This window comes from Passer montanus, unplaced genomic scaffold (assembly GCF_014805655.1).
Source record: "Passer montanus isolate IOZ18808 unplaced genomic scaffold, ASM1480565v1 scaffold24, whole genome shotgun sequence".
In the NCBI taxonomy this organism is placed as follows: domain Eukaryota; kingdom Metazoa; phylum Chordata; class Aves; order Passeriformes; family Passeridae; genus Passer; species Passer montanus.
In genome coordinates, this window is record NW_024367037.1 from 4297549 (window position 1) to 4315676 (window position 18128).

The window sequence follows — 18128 nt, forward strand, 5'->3', positions numbered from 1 at the left end:
GAAAACTTGGCCACTGGCAGCATTTAGGTACCTGCAGGTGGTACTGAGGGATGGTCTGGCTGTCCTTGCTGGGTGTTGGATGCAGCTTCTCACTACTGCTGCAGGTGCTTAAGCCCTCTGTGTGTGTCAAGCCCAGGAGCTAGGTAGGAACAGTACAGCTGTGGTGTGCAACACATGTTCCTCCTTTTATTATTTTACTCTTATTTTATATTTACTCAATGAAATCTGGAGGTAACGAATTATTTTTTTTTTGTCACTAAGGAAAAGGAAGCAGTGGAGCAGCTCACCCAGAGAGTTTGATCATCCTTTGTCCTTAAAAAGTTCCAGAATCAGACTGGATAAAAGTATGAACATTCTGGACTGAACTCACATCTGAGTCTGATTTTTGAGCAGGAGGTTGCACTAGATTATTTCCACAAGTCCCTCCCAATTATTTTATGAGATTATATCAACCATATTATTAATTAATTACTTTATAAAACTAATAAATTCTATGTGTAGAAAAGTTGAATAATTTTCAGATTATGTTAAAATTTCCCATTGTTTTTTGATAATACCTTTGATTTTTAACACATATATTTGCATTCTTTTAAATTTCCTTCATGAACAAAAAGAGAACTCAGAAGAAGGCTCTACCTCCTTATCAATTAACTTGCATGATTCCTACTCATATATATGGTGGGACCCATCTGTCCCATCTTGCAGTAATTAGAAAGGAAGATAATCAAGCTTTGTGGTTGGGGAAAGTAGTTTATAGTTATACCATATATTTATTATTTCTTCAATAAAACATGGACAGTATTTTAGCATCCAAAGCCACGCATCCATATGGTTTTGTTGGATAAATTTTTCCCTAATATGACCATAAAGAAATTCAAATATATTTTTGAAATGCTGCAGATAGTGCAATATTCTCTTACATGTCTCTTGGCATCAGTTTTTGTATAGCAGAAGTTGATTTAAACTGTAGCACACACTGGCTTTTAGCAGAGGTGCTTCACCTCTTTACAGAGCTGTGATTGTGGTAATCTTATGCCAGAGACAATAGAAAGCTATTCCAAATGGATATTTGCTAATGACCAGTTGTGTATTTGTTTCAATTGAGTTACTATAATTGTTTCATGACTAAGCAGAATTTTCATGCAAAAAGTCAAATATACTCTGAATGGAAAGAGGGGGAAATATTATATTGACCTGTTGGTTTGAGAGGCTGGAGTATGAAATTAAATCTGGATGCCTGTTAGTGTCCATAGCTTTGTGCAGCTTTTCTGTCTTGCACTGGGCATAAAGGGTTTTGCCAAGACCTTGAAGAAGAAAGTCCTTCAGATGAGTAGCTGAATATGCATATCTTGCAATTAAAATCAATATTTAGCTTTTGTCCTAATGCTCAATAGAAATATTAAGCTTCCCTTTAGTAATGTCTATCCAGAGCAGCTTTGTTAAAATTAACTAAATACACAGCTGACTCACGACAGATCAGGGGAGTGAGCAATGGTTTAACATCAGATTGTACTGACAGTGAAGGTAAGAGACATACAAGGGAATAGTTTGTCTTTCAGTTTTCTAACCTTACTTATTGTACAGGTAATTTAAAAAAAAGTCACTTTTCTGTGCATCTTCCTGAAGGCTGCTCAGTATTTTGTACTGCACAATTCTTGAGTGAAAACATGAAAACCAAAATTCCCTTTTTTTTAATTGAAAAATATCTGCAGCCATTTCACTGAAATAAAAATGTACTTGTGTCTGTGATGATTTGGATTTAATGAATGAACCTGAATAGAGAAATGTACAAATCAAAGCTTCACAATTACTTCAGGCTGAAAGGTCGTTCCAGGTCAGGGTCTAGAACTGTCTTGGTTTAAAGGGACCAGGAGGGGAAATCTGACACTAATCTAGCTAGGAGAAACAAAACCAAAACAAACAAAAATCTCCAGATGTAAAACCTTTGAAGAAAAGGCTTGCTTTTATTCTTTTATGTGGCACACAGCAGGGTTACAATGTACTAGTGAAGAGGGTCAGTGCTAATATAACACAGCAATTTTCTGCAAAGCTGCAGCCTGGTCCAATATATAATCTTTCCAAAACCATATCCCCTCGTTATTGGCAAGCATGACTTCTGACAAGATTGGAGATTTTTCCTCTGGTATTTCTCTGCTCTTGTCATATAGCTTTAGTGTAATTTTTTCTATCTTTCTTTCCTAATACTGTTCATAACCTAAGCCAGCATGACTTTGAAATGAAACATTTAAAAAATGGTTTAAGAGCAGTACAGAGCAATGGAGATGAATAAATAATTTCTTTCCTGTCATGTGACAGTCTGTGCAATCAAATAGCAAATTAGGCCCTTGGTTGCATTGATATATGTTGTAGATCCAAGCAATTGTTACTGTGTTTAACAGTAATTCTCATGAACTACATTTAAAATTAACCAGCTGGTAGAGTTCTAAGAAACAGTGTTAAGGGTTTTCCAATACTTCAGTTACAAACACTTTTATTCTATTCACAGGTATCAAAATTTGGTCACTACAATATTTTGTTTAATTAAAGTTTGCCTGTTGAATCTAAACACTAATATAATATTCTCCATACACACCTGTTACACTTCTAACATTTTAACACAGATTTCTTTTAGTGATCACTATTCTATCTTTAATCACAGTGATACAATCATGTTGTCTTCAGATACTGTTTTCCACAAATTTATACAGTGGTTTTCTCACTGTAGACTTTCTCACAGCAGCCTTTTTAGGTGCACTGACAACACAGTCTAAACCTACCATACAAACAGCTGCAAAGGCAATACTGTACATCAGTGTCAAATGGAAGCTGCCTACCCTCAAACAAAAGATGAAACAAACCAATCCTGCCTGTACAGCTGCCCATATCTTCTGAGAAAATCCAAACCAATATTTTATGGCACTTTCTACATCAAGAAGATGTGTGTATTAGACCACCAAAACTGAAGAAGGCTTTAAGTTCATGAATAACGGTGTAGGCAGCCTTCCTATCTGCATTCTCAGTGTCATTGGTTGAGATCCAAAAAGGACTAAAATTAGGCCACTAGGCTTGACAGTAGGCTGAAGTGTCCTTAAATCTTAGACAACAGTTTTCTATAGGGGAATGTGTAGCCCTGAGTTTTTCAAACTCCTTCAGAGATGTGTGGGGTTCATGAGAAGCCTCTGGATGGGAATTGTAACTGGTGTGAAGCACTGGGTACAGAAGTGTCCTACACCTCTCTGGATCCAGCACTACAGCACTGCTGAGAGCTGCCTGCCTCCATCCCAACATCTATTGATGCAAGCCTTCTCTAAAGACTGTTTAACCAAAATTCTCAGCAGAGATCAGAACTAACATCCCACGCAAGTGCCCAATTAATTAATTTCAGCAGCTCTGAAAGAAGTTTGAGAGATCCCTCTGAAGCCAGACTCTGCTCTGGGGTTAGGGAGCACATCTCAGGCAAAATTTGGAATTGCGCTGTATTCTCCAAACATGAAACTACATCATTGTCTTGAATGAAGATGCCTGTTGATGTATTTTGTGTGGGGCCCAAACTGCAGACAGTCTTGAGGAACCTTTACCAGCCTAAGCCCTCTAAGAGCAATAGAAGGAGAGACAGCTGCCTTGCAAGTCCCGGCAGGCAGACTAAAAATATCAAATAGTTCTTAAATTCCACAGCAGCCTCAAGAATTAGGTCCCCCCCAGGCATAATTTGAAATGTAATTTTATTATCTGGGAAGATGAATGTTTAAAGTTTAGGTACCAGGAGTAAAGAGGAGCTGAACTAGGTACTATGAGCCTGTGTTTTTAACTGTAGCTCCCAGGTCTTATATTCTAAAGTTGTCAAGGAATCACAGAAATCTGCACCTTTCACTAGCGATGTCTGCATTCCATTCCTCAGCCAAGCCATTTTACAGGATTTTACCAAGGGATTTACAGGATTTCTACAGTCATAAAACTGAATCTTTCATGTGTGCATATGGTCTGAGCCTTGGGAAGGGGTAAAATAGGAAGGGCAGGTGGAGGAAAAGCAAAGCATGGAAGTTCCCTCAGGAAGACTTTATCTCAAAGGAGAAATCTACCAGTCCCACAGAGCCCTGCAGGCATCTGTGCCTTACAAGGAGCATCTCTGCAACCACCACTGCCCTGGCAGCAGGATGCAGAAAACTCTCAGCTTTTATCCGTGTTTGAGTCTCAAAGATGAGCTGTGACTTCTAGAAAAGGAGCTCTCTCTTCCTGAGGCAAGCATTTTACCCAAAATGCTAATAAAAATTAAAAACAATGCTCCCAGATTTATAATGTCTCGTTCTGAGGAAACCCATGTGCTGCAAGAGCCTCCCCCTTTCTTTGATTATTGTATAAATCTTCCTTTCATCCAAAAGATATTTAACCATTTTCCATGCTGTTCTCAATTATATCCCTTTCTTTGATTATTGTATAAATACATATATATCTTCCTTTCATCCAAAAGATATTTAACCATTTTCCATGCTGTTCTCAATTATAAATGAGAATGGGCTAAACTGTAACACCCCACAACACTCTTCAAACGATCTTTTTTCCATTATATTGATCTTTCAGATCATTTTATAGCCACCTCAGCTATAAATTCATCCCCATTATTTGTAATAAGTGCTGGCCTCATGTAAGTATGTTGGCTGTTTTCCCAGAATAATCCTTTTGGAATGGAATCTGTTCATACTGGGGGAAATGGAGGAGAGTGAGGGATGATCTACAACCCTAAAAATCTTATTAATAATTAACCATAGTATGAAAAGATAGAAACGTTCTCCGTAGTTAATCTGGATCTCATCCCTTTAAAAATGTGATGTAGAAATACAGACAAGGATTCCTTGTACCCCTCAAAACAGCTCAGCCCAGACCAGCCTGTTTGTCAGTTCAGGGCTGGCAAAATGTAAATTTGCAGCAGAACTGAGTAGTGCAGCACCAAGAGTGCAAGGAGGGGAGAACAGGCAACCCCTGAGATGGTGAGGTTTGGGGGAAAACAGGTTTGTGCCCTGAAAAGAAGGTACCGCCACTGCATGTCCCCCACCATGCACCCAGGTGAACAGAGTGACAATTTGCTTCCTCAGAGCCTGAAGAGGAGTCTGTACATTCCTGCTCTGCCTGTGCACAGTGCCAGACCCAACAGCAAAGGAGTGCTGCCTGCATCCTTCCCTATTGGAGAGATTACCTTGTTTACCAGAGGGGCTCTGAAAATCAGAGGATGAGCTGCTGCTCTGGCACAATGCTTGATAAGGGGCTCACTCACCTCAGCTGCCCTGCCTGAATGGCTGAGACCCCTTAAGAGCATCCCCTTCCCATGCTCTGCCTGCAGCAGCCCCCACTGTTCTCCCTGCAATTCTTAAGAAAGGCCACTTGGGGAATGTATCTGGATAGGGATTGCAGCAGTGACAGCAGCACTGGAAAGTGGCTGAGCAAATGGCTCTACATGCCTTGCCTGGACTGGGAAGCCCCTGCAGCCTGCCACATTCCATGGGCTGAGAGTAGATGCCTAATCTGCCAAAGCCTCGCAGCCAGCTCTGCCCGTGAGCACGAGGCAGGGTGATGTGTGCTGCAGGCAAGGCAATGAAATAAGCCAGCAATGAAACAAGCTCAGGGAGGGCAGGGCTGGGAGCTCAGCAGCATATCCTGGTTGGAAGGGCCTGGATGAGAAGATAGGAGGCTGCAGCCTGCCTGTGGGAGTGCAAAGTAGCTGAGTCACAAGTGGTTGGCTTTGTTGCCATTGTTATTAGAGATTAAAACTAGGCAAATAATCTAGGAAACTTGCATTACCAGTGTCCCGGTGTTACTACTTGGGTTGAAACCCAAGACTGTAGAGCAAACATCAATCTGCCATTTCTCTAATCTCTTTTGCTTGTCTGGCATCCAAATACTGTTCTTCCAATCCAGGTTATTTGACATAGGAAAAAAAAAAAAAACACACAGAAGAATAGAGGGTAAGCTATACTAGACAACTGCAATTAATCCCCCAAATGGCATCACCATTGACCTCCAATTTCCTTGATTGCACATAAATTGAAGTTGTATAAAAGAGAATATTATCTCCATGACATGGCAATGGACAAATGTGTTGGTCTGGGAGGAAGGCTACTGAGGTCAATGGGAATGCACGTTTGTTCTTTCTCCTTCTTGTCTGTCCCTGCACTGCATGGAAACCATGTCCTGGACCTTAGTGATAGTTTCTCTTTCTGTCCTTACCTTCCATCCAACAGCATCTGTCTGTCATGCTTCCCAAGGCACCCTACACTCCTGTGGGGCTTTGCCCAGGCTGCAGGCTGGGTTACCCAGTTACAACCTCTTCAGTTCGTGTAGGCTTTTACTGCATTGCCAGAACTCCTCTGAGGAATGCAGGAGGAAGAAAATAATTGTCTGCAGCAGTTCATGTTGCAGAAAAATCTAATTAAATTTCAAGGGATGGAGATGGCTTCCTTCCACTAAAGGCTTTCCCCTGCTGAATTGCAAAAGCATATTGCAAATAACAAAGGAGCTAAAACTTAAAAATACACCAAAGGAAAAAAGCAAACAAAAAATTGCCACAAGAATGTTTTATGCCAGAAATCATTAGACAACTGCAATTGAAAGGCCATTACCAACTCCCACTATAATAAAAGGCATTATAATTGTAATCTGAACAACTCGGGTGACACTTTCTACATTGTATATTTGTCCCTCATGGGACACATCTTGGCACTGCTGCTTATTAATGTAGGTGATAATCATGTAATGAATAGCTAGATTGATAAGAGTATATTGAGAACAGCTGCTAAAAATAACTAAAAAACAATGCACATTATATCTTTACTGGAATCCTTGAAAAGAAGCAGGAAGGACAGTCTTTAAAAACTATTTAAAATATAAAATAAAGATAACCATAGCATTTAGAAAAATTTGTTTGAATAAGGACTAATTTTAAGTTTCACACTTTTCTTGTTTGAGCAGGAATCTGTCCTAGTGAGCAAAACAAATCACACAGATAATTAGATATTGAGGAAAAGGTAGGTGTATATCTCTGAGCTGTAATATTGCTGATATTTGTCAAGTGGGAAAACATACCTGTTTAAATTAGTGCTTTTTCTGGATGACAACAAATTCCTCTTAAAACTCTCATTTCTCCTTGCTTTACCATTTCAGTTATTTGGGTGTTTCCTCGCCTGGGAGACACGAAATGTCAGCATTCCTGCTTTGAATGACAGCAAGTACATTGGAATGAGTGTATACAACGTGGGGATAATGTGCATTATCGGTGCTGCTGTTTCGTTCCTGACCCGGGACCAACCCAATGTGCAGTTCTGCATCGTTGCTTTAGTCATAATATTCTGCAGCACCATTACTCTCTGCCTTGTGTTTGTACCTAAGGTAGGTGAATTTGTTTTGCATAGGTCTGGATTTTTTTTACTGCTGTTTTGTAATTATGATGTAATATGCAGGTGTTTATCACCTTTTCAAGTGCAGGGGATGTTTATGGATTCTTAACCAGGCCCAACCATAAATGCTTCTCTCCAGACCCTGAAGGAAAAACAAAGCTTCATGACATTTTTGAGAAAGTATGAATACCTGAACTTCTAATGCCTATATTTTTACTGAAATGGTGACTGGGGAAACCAAAGTTGTTTTCTGTAGTTTCAATGGAATAGTCTCTATTTTTGACTTTCAGGAAATTTTTTGAAAGAGTGAAGATGTAAGTGGAGATTCAGGGGAGACAGGTCCTGGTATCTACTCTGCCATGTTTCTTCTCTTCCCTCTTCTTTTTGGTGACCAGCTATAGGTACCAAAGGATAAAAGACAAAAAGATATCTCCGGGGAGTTTTAGATTGGATATCAGGAAAAGGTTCTTCACAGAGGGTGTTTGGGAACTAGAAAGGGATATCCAGGGAAGTGGTAACAGCACCAGCCTGACATAGTTCAAGAAGCATTTGAACAATGCTCTTGGGCACTTGGTGTGATCCTTGAGGTGCTCCGGTGCAGGGCCAGGAGCTGCACTTCAGTGATCCCAATGGGTCCCTTCCCGGGATATTCTAAGATTCTTACATGCCCTAAACAAGATAATCAAGATCTCTGCTTCTATATCTACAAAAATGGTAAAATCTTTTTAGTTCACTAGCATGATAAGAGATCGATTGTGTTGAAACCTCTAAGTATTCATTTATGGTGGAACAATAGGCTTTGTCAGTACCTCAGAGGAAAACTGTGTGTATGCTGCAAATGCTGACACTGAAGTTATATTTATTAATGTGTACATTAAAGGACTAAGTGAGGCACAGACTGGGAGACGTGCTTTCATTTCCTTTTGCTCTTTTGGGCAGGTTCATTGTGTCTTGTTGGAAGAATCAAGAAGATACTTACAGAGGGCAGGAACTTGATCAGTTCCCTTGCTGAGTTAAGCTTTAGACATGAATATGACAGATCTTGAATGAAGGGAAAACTGGTTTTTACGTAAGCTTACTTAGCAAAGCCTAAAGTACGAGGGAATGCATTCCATGTTATGAATGTTCAATTGTATTCATTTTAAGTGGCTTGCATAAACATAGCTTTTTACCCCAAATTAGATATATATGCAGTTGGACGTGTGAAAAATTTGCAAGTCAAAATATAGGTCTTTTTGCCTCTAGAATCTGTTTTTAGATTTTTTCAAGTGAGTATTTTTAAGAGGCTCTTTATTGGACCACATTCAATCCATGTATTGAGCAACTTGTAGTCAGTAGATTCTGGTGCTAAGTGGCATCCCATCTACTGGGCAACCAAGAACTGTGTGTGCAAAAGAAGCAAGAGAAACAAGCTAATAAATTATCTCAAAGTGCAACCACTGAAAGAAATTAAAGGTGCAGACTAGAGATAGAAGCTGATTTGTGATCTGCAAAAAAAAAAAAAAAACAAAAACAAAAAAAACCAAAAAACAAAGTAATTCATTCTCCAGGACTGACTAAACAGGATGGTTTTTCAAGTTTTGCAATTCACTTCTCAAACATTAAAAAGCCATAGAGACATGTATAGTCATATTTTTGTTCTGGATCTTATGGAAGAATCACAACTTTGTTCTAAATTGAGGGAACATTCACAAACATGACAATAGAGTGTACTTTGAAACACTACAAGATTTAAGTGGGTAAGCCATATGAAAATGCATATTAAAACTCCTATGCCAAAAATACCTCCAAATAATGTCAGAACTCTCTTCAAAGAGAATTATTAATGCTGTCCATGCCCTTTGCCCCTTTGCTTTCATGCTCCCTTGCCCATCCTTCTCTTGTCACAGGCTGTGAAATTACTTTTCTGATTCCTTTTTTAACCCCTTCCTCTGATCTTCTTTTAAACCCCAGTTACCCCACCCTCATTTTTCATCTGTTCTTTTTTGCTCAAAATACAAACATGAACCACAGCCCCCTATCATGAAGTCCCTAATCTCTCTCCATCTATTGTCAGGTTTCCAAATGCTTAGCTATTTAGCAATAAAATTCATCACTGGATAAGGTACAAAAAAAAAATGTTGAAGCAGGGGCTGGAATGCAGCACTTTCAATGCCCATGGGAGTGTTTTCCCAGCTGGAGAGTTCTTCTAGCACTCAAATATATTGTTCTACATCTCCTTTGGCTGTGCTGTGCCACAGCTGGCAAGCGCTCTCCCCTCAGCCTGCTCAGGTTGCACAATACTTCCTCTGGACACCACAGATTATGTCCAACGCTACCTAGTTTGTACATCTAGGTAAGACAGTGTGAGGCAGGCACCCAATCTCTCCCCTCAAGCAATTCTGTTGTAAATTAGTACAATCTTGGAAACTTAGGAAGATTTCTGGTGAATACCAAAGCCTGTTGCTCATCAAGCACAGGGGATGATAATGAAGACCTGGAAGACTTCCCTTTCTCATTTATTAAGCTGACCAGACAGATGCAAGCAGTAATGTGGTTCAGAGCCAGATGAGTGCCACTACTTCACTGCTGTACTGAGTAAAGTGCATTCCTTTTAACTAATCTTCAGCACTCTCCTGGGTCAACAGTACTGAAATTCAATTTTACCCCACAACCCTTTTATGAATCTAAGTACACAACTACTCAACAATGTCGACACACTAAGGAATGAAACATGACATTTTTCCCTTCCTTCTTGTCAGCTCTACTAATCTTATTTACTTATAACATGGCAATTACTATCCTTCTCCAGTTAAATGTCCACTTTGTCCATTGCTATTTGGTTCAGTACCAAATGCCTCAGAAAAAAACACGAGGAAAATCCCATAGCAGAGTAAGAGAGATCAGAGGAAAAAATGCCCATTACCCTCTCCATTTAATGGAACAAATGTTGATAGCATTATACTGCATCATACTTACCTTAACTGTATACATTCTTGCTATCCAGTCAAAAGATTCCTAAACACTGTTAAAGCTATTATAGATTTCTGCATTCAAGGGTATCTTGTAGAAGTTATCTGCAGAATTCAAACACCTGTTATGTATATTTTGCCTGTTAGAAATTAATTACAATGTTTAATATTCTTTTCAAGGGCCAAGATGTCTATAGTACTTTTCAGCATACTCTTCACTTCTTTAAAAGAAAAAATCATAATATGCAGTCTCTCTTCATGAAGTAATTGTCACAAGCTTATCCATGTTTATGAAACTTCCATGTCCATCCATTTTTCTAGTCCATCCATTTTGAGACAGAACAATAGGCTCACTTGTAGTCGCCCAGCAAGTGCATACAATTTCTGGCTGCAATGGCACTAATACATTAATTCTGATCCAGTTTCCTGCAGAGCAGAAAGGCAAAATCAGTTATAGGGATTAAAACATCCCTTTTCTATGTTGTTAGCATTTTATGCCTATTTACAATTGGCTCTGTGGATATTCAGTGTTGAGACTTTATGAAAATTGAAACTTCACAGATACAGCAAGATATATGTTCCACTGACTTTACGGTAGAAAAAAAAAAATTAAGCTCATCTAACCTTATTCTTCATACAGCATGAGCCAACAATGCTGCTCATGAACTTTTTAATCTAGTCCACACCATATGAATGAATTCATTAAACTAAGTCCCTGTTGCAAAACACCCAATTTTTAGCTATGAACTCCCAGGTGAAGATGATTCAATGGCAATACTTCTATCTTATATTCAGTTTGAACTCAGACCACATCAAGCTTTTATCTTGCAGACCTTTTATCTTATAACACTTCTGCCTGCTACTTTAAGAAGCTTTGTAATTACCATTCTTCACATTTAACTTCATTTTCATGTAGTTTTTGGTCTGGGACTTAGACACATCAGTCATTACAACCACCCTAATTTGAAACAAAGAATTGTGAGAGTGAAGACAGTTCCTCTAGGGGCTCAGCTACAGCAAGATACCCAAGGCCTTAAGCAGCTGGGTCTTGGTTACTTCCAGATGAATCATTTCCAGCTCCTCTGTGTATCTCTACCAGCACTTAAGCACATTCACAATAAAAAAAGTTTTTTTTCTGATCTTTAAATGAAAATTCTGGGTTTTCAGCTTGTGTCCCCCTCCCTTTCACTGCAGATCATTGAGAAGAGTCTGGCTCTATCCTCTACTCTCTTCCATCATATATTGAATACACATGAATATATATGCAATGTCTTCCATCTCAGGGCTAAATAATCAGTCTCTACTTGTATCATAAGGGCTGGGACCTTCTTCAGCATCTTTGTGACCCTTCTCTGGCCTTTCTTTACTACACCTATCTCTCTCTTGTTCTGGGCAGCCCAAACCTGGACACAACACCCCAGGTGTGCTCTCACCCAGGCTGAGTAGAAAGGAAGGATCACCTCCGTTGGCCCAGGGTGCTGTTGGCTCATGTTCCACCACAGTTTCCAGTGCCTTTACTGGAAAGGTACTTTCCAGCCAAACAGCCCTCGTTCTGTTTGGGTAAGTGCCTGGGGTTTATTTTTCTTCAAGGGCAGGACTTAGTATTTCCCTTTGCCTAGCTTTAGGAGATCCTTGTTGGCCCAGACCCATTCCCTTCCAGACTGAGGAACAGCATTAGTGACTGGCTACCACAATCCTCTGAGCCTGTCAGTTCAGCCCAATTTGAATCCACTTCAGTGGTTCCTTGCCCAGTCACTTTATCAGTTTAACTTTGAGGATGCTCTGGGAGACAGTGTTAAATCTTTGCTTAAGTCAAGAAAAATAACTCTCTACCCTCGTCTACCAGCCCAGACATCTCACTGAAGACAGCTGTAATTCAGGTTGTTCAGGCAGGATTTCTATTTCATAAATCAACAATGAATGCTTGTAATCACATTCTTGCTCTTCATATGTTTGGAAATGGCTCCCCAGAGGATTTACTGCAGCATCCCCCCTGGACTGAGGTGAAGGTGGCAAGGAGGCATTTCTCCAAATTCTTCTCTCACATCTCCTGAACTCAGCTGTGACATTTCCCTTCTTCCAATCCTCAAAAACAGCTCGAAATCAACATCATCTTCCAAAAGTAACTGAGAGTGGTCTCATGATGAAATGGACCAGTTCTCTTAATCCTCAGGCATACAACTTGTCAAGTTGGCTGAACTTGCTGTATTCAATTACTTTAGAGATCAGGAATTTTTGAAGGCAAATTATACCTCTTCTACCACTTAAGGCAAAGAAGAGACAGAGCACCTTAACCTTCTCCATCTACGTTACCATGTGAAAAATGAAACGTATTATCTGCAAGCATCATCCCAATCTGCAGCCTTGGTCTGTAAATACATGCCAGGGATCACACTCTTCAGAGCCTGAGAAGATAGATCTCTGTTGATCAGAATTTAGGGCCTTACTTCATGCCACTGGAGCTGCAGAACATTTCCATGCTCTCGAGAGTAAAAGGAATCAATTCCAAAATGCAGCTATACCACAAAATTTGGCTGGGTTGTACATGCAAAATGATTGCCCGTTCTCTCTTTTCAGACAACTCAAAAAACCTTTGGATTTATGACCCCATGCCTATCCTCTCAGGGCAGGGATCTCCTTCAGCTTTGTCTGTATACAAATATATATGGATGCTGCTTGGCAAGTAACATAAATTTTGCATTCTCTAGAGTAATCTGAGAATCTCTCTTCCTGCTGCCAAACAGCAGTAGCTTTCTCTCCTCATGTCGAGGTGATATTTTCACATTGTCACTGAGTGTTAAATTTTACTTATATTTGCTTAAATTAAATATGTTTAAGGTTAACCTTTTTCTAAGTGGCTTATTTGATTTTTTTAAACAGATTTGGTTTATTTTGGGTTGCTAAAAACTAATTAAGTTTCTGTTATCTCCAGAGTGCAATCTCCCATGAGTTCTCTCTGATAATACTCTTGCTTCATGTCTCTCACTGCTTGAGTGTTACTTGTAACAGTAGGAAAGGAGAAATTTCAGACGAAACTGTGCTTGGGAAGAGGAGGGTTTGGTGGATTATATTTTTCTTGAAGAAGGAATATATCATTTGAAAGTATAAACGTATCAATGAAGGATAAAGATATGTTTTAATATATTTAAAATCCAGATAAATATCTTTTGAATTAGTTTTTTCCTAATTTTTGAATGCTTCCCTTCTCATAATCATTTTTCATTCAACCTATTCTATAAAGTTATTCAGAAATCATCTCAAGTAGTGCACATGGCAAGCAGAGATCACTTTCCAGAGTTTTATACTTGAAAGTCAAAAAGGAGTTCTTGGTTTGCCTTTCAGTACTTTGAGATACAAAATAAATAGCTGCAAAAATAAAAGAGGATTTCTTAAGGCTTTTCAACCTTTCAGCTCATCACACTGCGAACAAATCCAGATGCAGCCACACAGAACAGACGGTTTCAGTTCACTCAAAATCAAAAGAAAGAAGATTCAAAAACATCTACATCAGTCACCAGCGTCAATCAGGCCAGCACATCTCGACTAGAAGGGCTGCAGTCAGAGAACCACCGCTTGAGAATGAAAATTACAGAGGTATTGTTTATTGTATTTACTGCCCAGGCACTGCATTTCTCATTGTTTTTTGTTGCAATTCTGCAATCTGCTTAAATGCTGACTACTTTTTAGAAAAAAAAGTTAACTTTTCCCATGGAAGTAATAGGAAAGAGGCAGTTTATATGGATTGCTAACTAGTTCGGCAAATACGTGGCAGGTGTGATAAAATGAAAATGTGCCTTAGCAAAATGGAATTAAACTTGCCCTATTTATTTGTGACAGGCCAATTACCCTGCTGTTTCACGTGGACATGCTGACTTCACAGTGTAAAGTGTAACCTTTACAAGCAAGCATAACAGAGACTCGCAGCCCCAGGAGCACTTAAGGGCTGCCTTTGTTCCTGTTTATGGTTGAGTTCTGAGGCTGCTGTTGCTGTTATTTCTCAACCTCTCTGAGAGTTTGCTCAAAAACTTGCTAGACATATTTTTACATCTTCCATGAAACAGAATTACATATTTTCTTGAGGTAGAAAAATACCTTTATGAATGTGTGTGCTGACTCTTTTGACACAAAGGTGGTGGTTTCCTCAGTAACCTGCTGAGGGAAAGGCTGAGTACCTGAGTGGAGTACATGAATTACATAATAGCTATAGCATGTACATTTATAGTTATGTCCATCCTTGCTCAGTAGACCTGAAACTATGACAAACTAGTCCTGAAGACTGCCCAATTTTTGAGACAAGATAACCATAACTGATCATATCATAAAGAAATTTACCTGTTCTTAATCAGTCTGTATTCTTAGCCCTTGAAGAAAAACTATTTTTTTGCAACAGTTATTTCTTTGCCCAGATCTTAATGACAATTGCCTACGTAACTATAAAGTATTTGCTCAGGCTACCAAAGAGTCCAAAAGTAAAAGTTATCTCTGCCTTGTTAAAGAAATTTAGTTCAGCTTTGCCAGGTCCCTTTCATGTGAGAGCCTTGAAATTTTTAATGAAGGCCTAGCTGCCTGCTGGCTATTTCTGTTCCTTTACTCTACTGTAGTTTTTTTTCTACTAAACCTGCTAACACAAGCTCTCAGCTACTGCCCCACAAGGCTCATGATGGTGAGCACAGGTAAGGCTGATCAGAGAAGCCACATTAGTGCTTGCAGGGCCCTGACTTTTTCTTTCAGACTTCACTTAAATAGATAGAATTCCCACAACCAGTGGGTCCAAATCAGTTTCATTGTCAAGGGGATTTGGAACATGCCCTACCATGGCTAGTAGCTACTTCTTTGGCTTATCTAGTTTGAGATCCTATGTCCCAGTTCTATAAGGAAAAAGATACATCTGAATTCAGCACTTTTAAAATTCAGTTAAGTTGGTAGTGAGTGGGACATACTCTGGACACTACACTGTGTGCAACTGTACACAAAGAGGATTAGGAAGTTTTTTTCTTGTAATTTTCTATTGGTGCTGTAGACAACTGAGTGCAAGTCAGCCTCTGAGGAGAGCACACTGTGCTCTGCTCAGTGCTAAAAGTGCATTCCTGATAGAGTTGACTGCAGTCACTCACATGACTGGACATGCCCTTGTATTCTCCAGTATGCTCAATAATTTGATGAAATGGTTATAGCTATATATATGCCGCAATTTTGCATGTAGATAATAAATAGTTCAGAGGTTTTCAGACTCGGATTTCTTATGCCCCTACCTTTCTCATTTGTCGGTACACTTGAATTGCTTCTGCTGTCAACTACTAAAGCTTATTCCTCTCCTATGCCCTGTGTGCAATGTCACAGTTGAACGCAATTTGTTACTCGTAGCATTATTTTTAGAGGTAGTGTAGTAGTGCTATAAGAAAACAGTATTTGTCACAGTGTAGTAATTGCATTACCACCTGCCTTCCAGCCTAAATATGGAAATCTGTGCCTCAGTGCAGATACCTGAAGCAAGGACTCTAGGATTTTGAAGGATTTGTACCCTTTGTTTTGCAGCTGGACAAAGACCTGGAAGAGGTCACAATGCAACTTCAGGACACTCCTGAGAAAACAACATACATTAAGCAGAACCACTATCAGGACCTTAATGACATTCTTAGTATACGGAACTTCACAGACGGCAAAGGTGAGTGTCAGTAAGATCCATCAGTAGCTTAACATGCCAAACCTTTGAATAACAATCATTGAATTGGCTTCAGAAGACTCAGGCCTTGGTAAGACAGTTTAAATATTTTGGTTTAATTATTGTAAGTATGCAGATTCACATAATAAGCTACATGGTACCCACTGAGTAGTTATTTCTGCATATATATCTTTTATTTAATACACAGAGTGAAGTGGGAAACTTTAAGTGTACTTGTGTTCAGAAGCCAAGTTTTTTGGGCTGCACAGAGAGAGGAAAGTCACAGAATTTTAAGCCCAGTTTTGACTAGGATGCTGAAATCCTGCTTTTGGACACTGCTATCAAGCACGTAAAAGAGAAGCATGTAAATATTTCAGTGCTGGTTTGGATTCTAAATGCAGAATTGAAGCCACTCATGTATGAAAGTTCTTCCCTAGAAACTGATAAAAAGGGATTTAATGACAACTGTAATATTCCTAAGTTGTTTCTCCTGTGTCTCTTGCATCGCTCCCTGAAGAAATACATGCAAGAGAGTTTCTTCCATTAGAGCCATTTTGCTTTTTGGGAAGCAATAAAATCTGGTGCATAGTGCAATAAAAGTGGAAGCCAGGACACCTACCTTCCATATCTGACTCTAGAATGGATTTAATTTGTGACTTCTGGCAAATAGCTTTGTACAGATGATTGTTACTATAGTGCATGAAAAACTGGTTTCTCTGTATTTGGAATTTATATATTTGCATGTTTGTTACACTGCAAGGCTCAAGCTTCTTATTGATGTGGCATCATAGGCTTGATTATGTGGGACAGAAGTTACTCTTATGAATATATTTGAAGAACAATTTTACAACCACTGCAACAGTTTACATATGTTGTTGAAGTATATTGAAATTTCTGTTTGCTAAGGTTACTTTTTCTTGAGCTTTTTGTTTTAGCCTGGGTATACACTGGGTTGTATAACTTGTGGCAAAAAGAAGAAAAAGGGAGTGTTCCCGGTGTCCTTTTTAAAAGTAAAAAAAAAAAAAAAAGAAGAAGAGGGGAAAGGAGGAAAAGGAAAACGTAAATAGCTGCTGGAGGCGTGTGATTATTGGGCTGAGATCAGGAGCAAGAACTAACATCAGTGAGTGGGATGAGGCAGTTTGAAAGGAACACATAGAATGTTCCTCTCATGTCAGATGCTCCAGGAAAAATGATAAATCATGAATAATATTTCAAGCAGAAAAGATACATTGCATTGTGCCAAATGCCCATCTGAGTCTGGGTATGAGAATCAAAAAATTATTCTCAAGAAATACAGTGGGTATAAATTTAGGATGGATGCTTCCCACAGCAAGATACACTCCATTAGCAGTAGGAGGCTGGCAAAGAAATCAAGGATAAAATATAACCTTTCTGCACTTACTTGTGGCTATGTCTACAAAAGACATTGATGCCTAACTGCTGCTTTAAGCAACAGCATCCAAGATTGCCTTTGTTTCTAATTTTTCCCCAGTACAGCTCCCTAACTTTCACATTTCTGCTGTGGGGTGCATATTTCAAATTATCTGTAAGCATGGAGCCTTAATGCCCAGAGCAGCTTGGAACTATGTATTATTGGGATTTACGGGGTAGATATTCTGCATACTGAAGAATATCTACCCTGTAAATACTGCTCACAATTTTCTCAATGGACCTACCACATAAAGCTCCACACAAAAGGTGGGACAGATGGAGAAAGACACTTTCCCTTGTCAAAATTTATATGGAAAGGTGAGAGTGCCCATTCACCTGAGAGTGAGGAAGATGTGGATCCCAGTTTGCAGAAGATTTTTGAAGCTTGGTCCCACTCCTGGTGGCAAATACGCCACGTATGCATATTATAGTGTATCCTGATTTTGACAGAACTGACACTAAATATTTATACTTCCAGGCTCTGAGCCACTGTGATCAGCAACCCTTGCTAGCCTTTTTGTGTCCCTCCAATTCCACTTCTTCTGCCTCTTATCTTTCCACATTGCCCTGTCCCTTATCTACATCTGAATCTCCTGTCTGTTTCTCTCACTGCACCCATTCCCAATAGTCAACTTATGTGCTTAATATAAATTTGCTGTTCCAATCAAAATAACAAGGCTTTGGAGAATTCATGCTGCT

General features: G+C 39.3%; 1 protein-coding gene across 1 annotated transcript in view; it reads left to right on the plus strand.

Annotated features, from left to right (window-relative positions):
- The window catches only part of GABBR2 (gamma-aminobutyric acid type B receptor subunit 2), a 458985-nt gene that overhangs the window by 425063 nt on the left and 15794 nt on the right, over positions 1-18128 (plus strand). The window contains exons 15-17 of the mRNA XM_039711173.1: positions 7153-7377; positions 13748-13930; positions 15872-16001. Of these exons, the coding sequence (XP_039567107.1) occupies positions 7153-7377; positions 13748-13930; positions 15872-16001 (538 nt within the window). The remainder of the gene's footprint in view (positions 1-7152; positions 7378-13747; positions 13931-15871; positions 16002-18128) is intronic.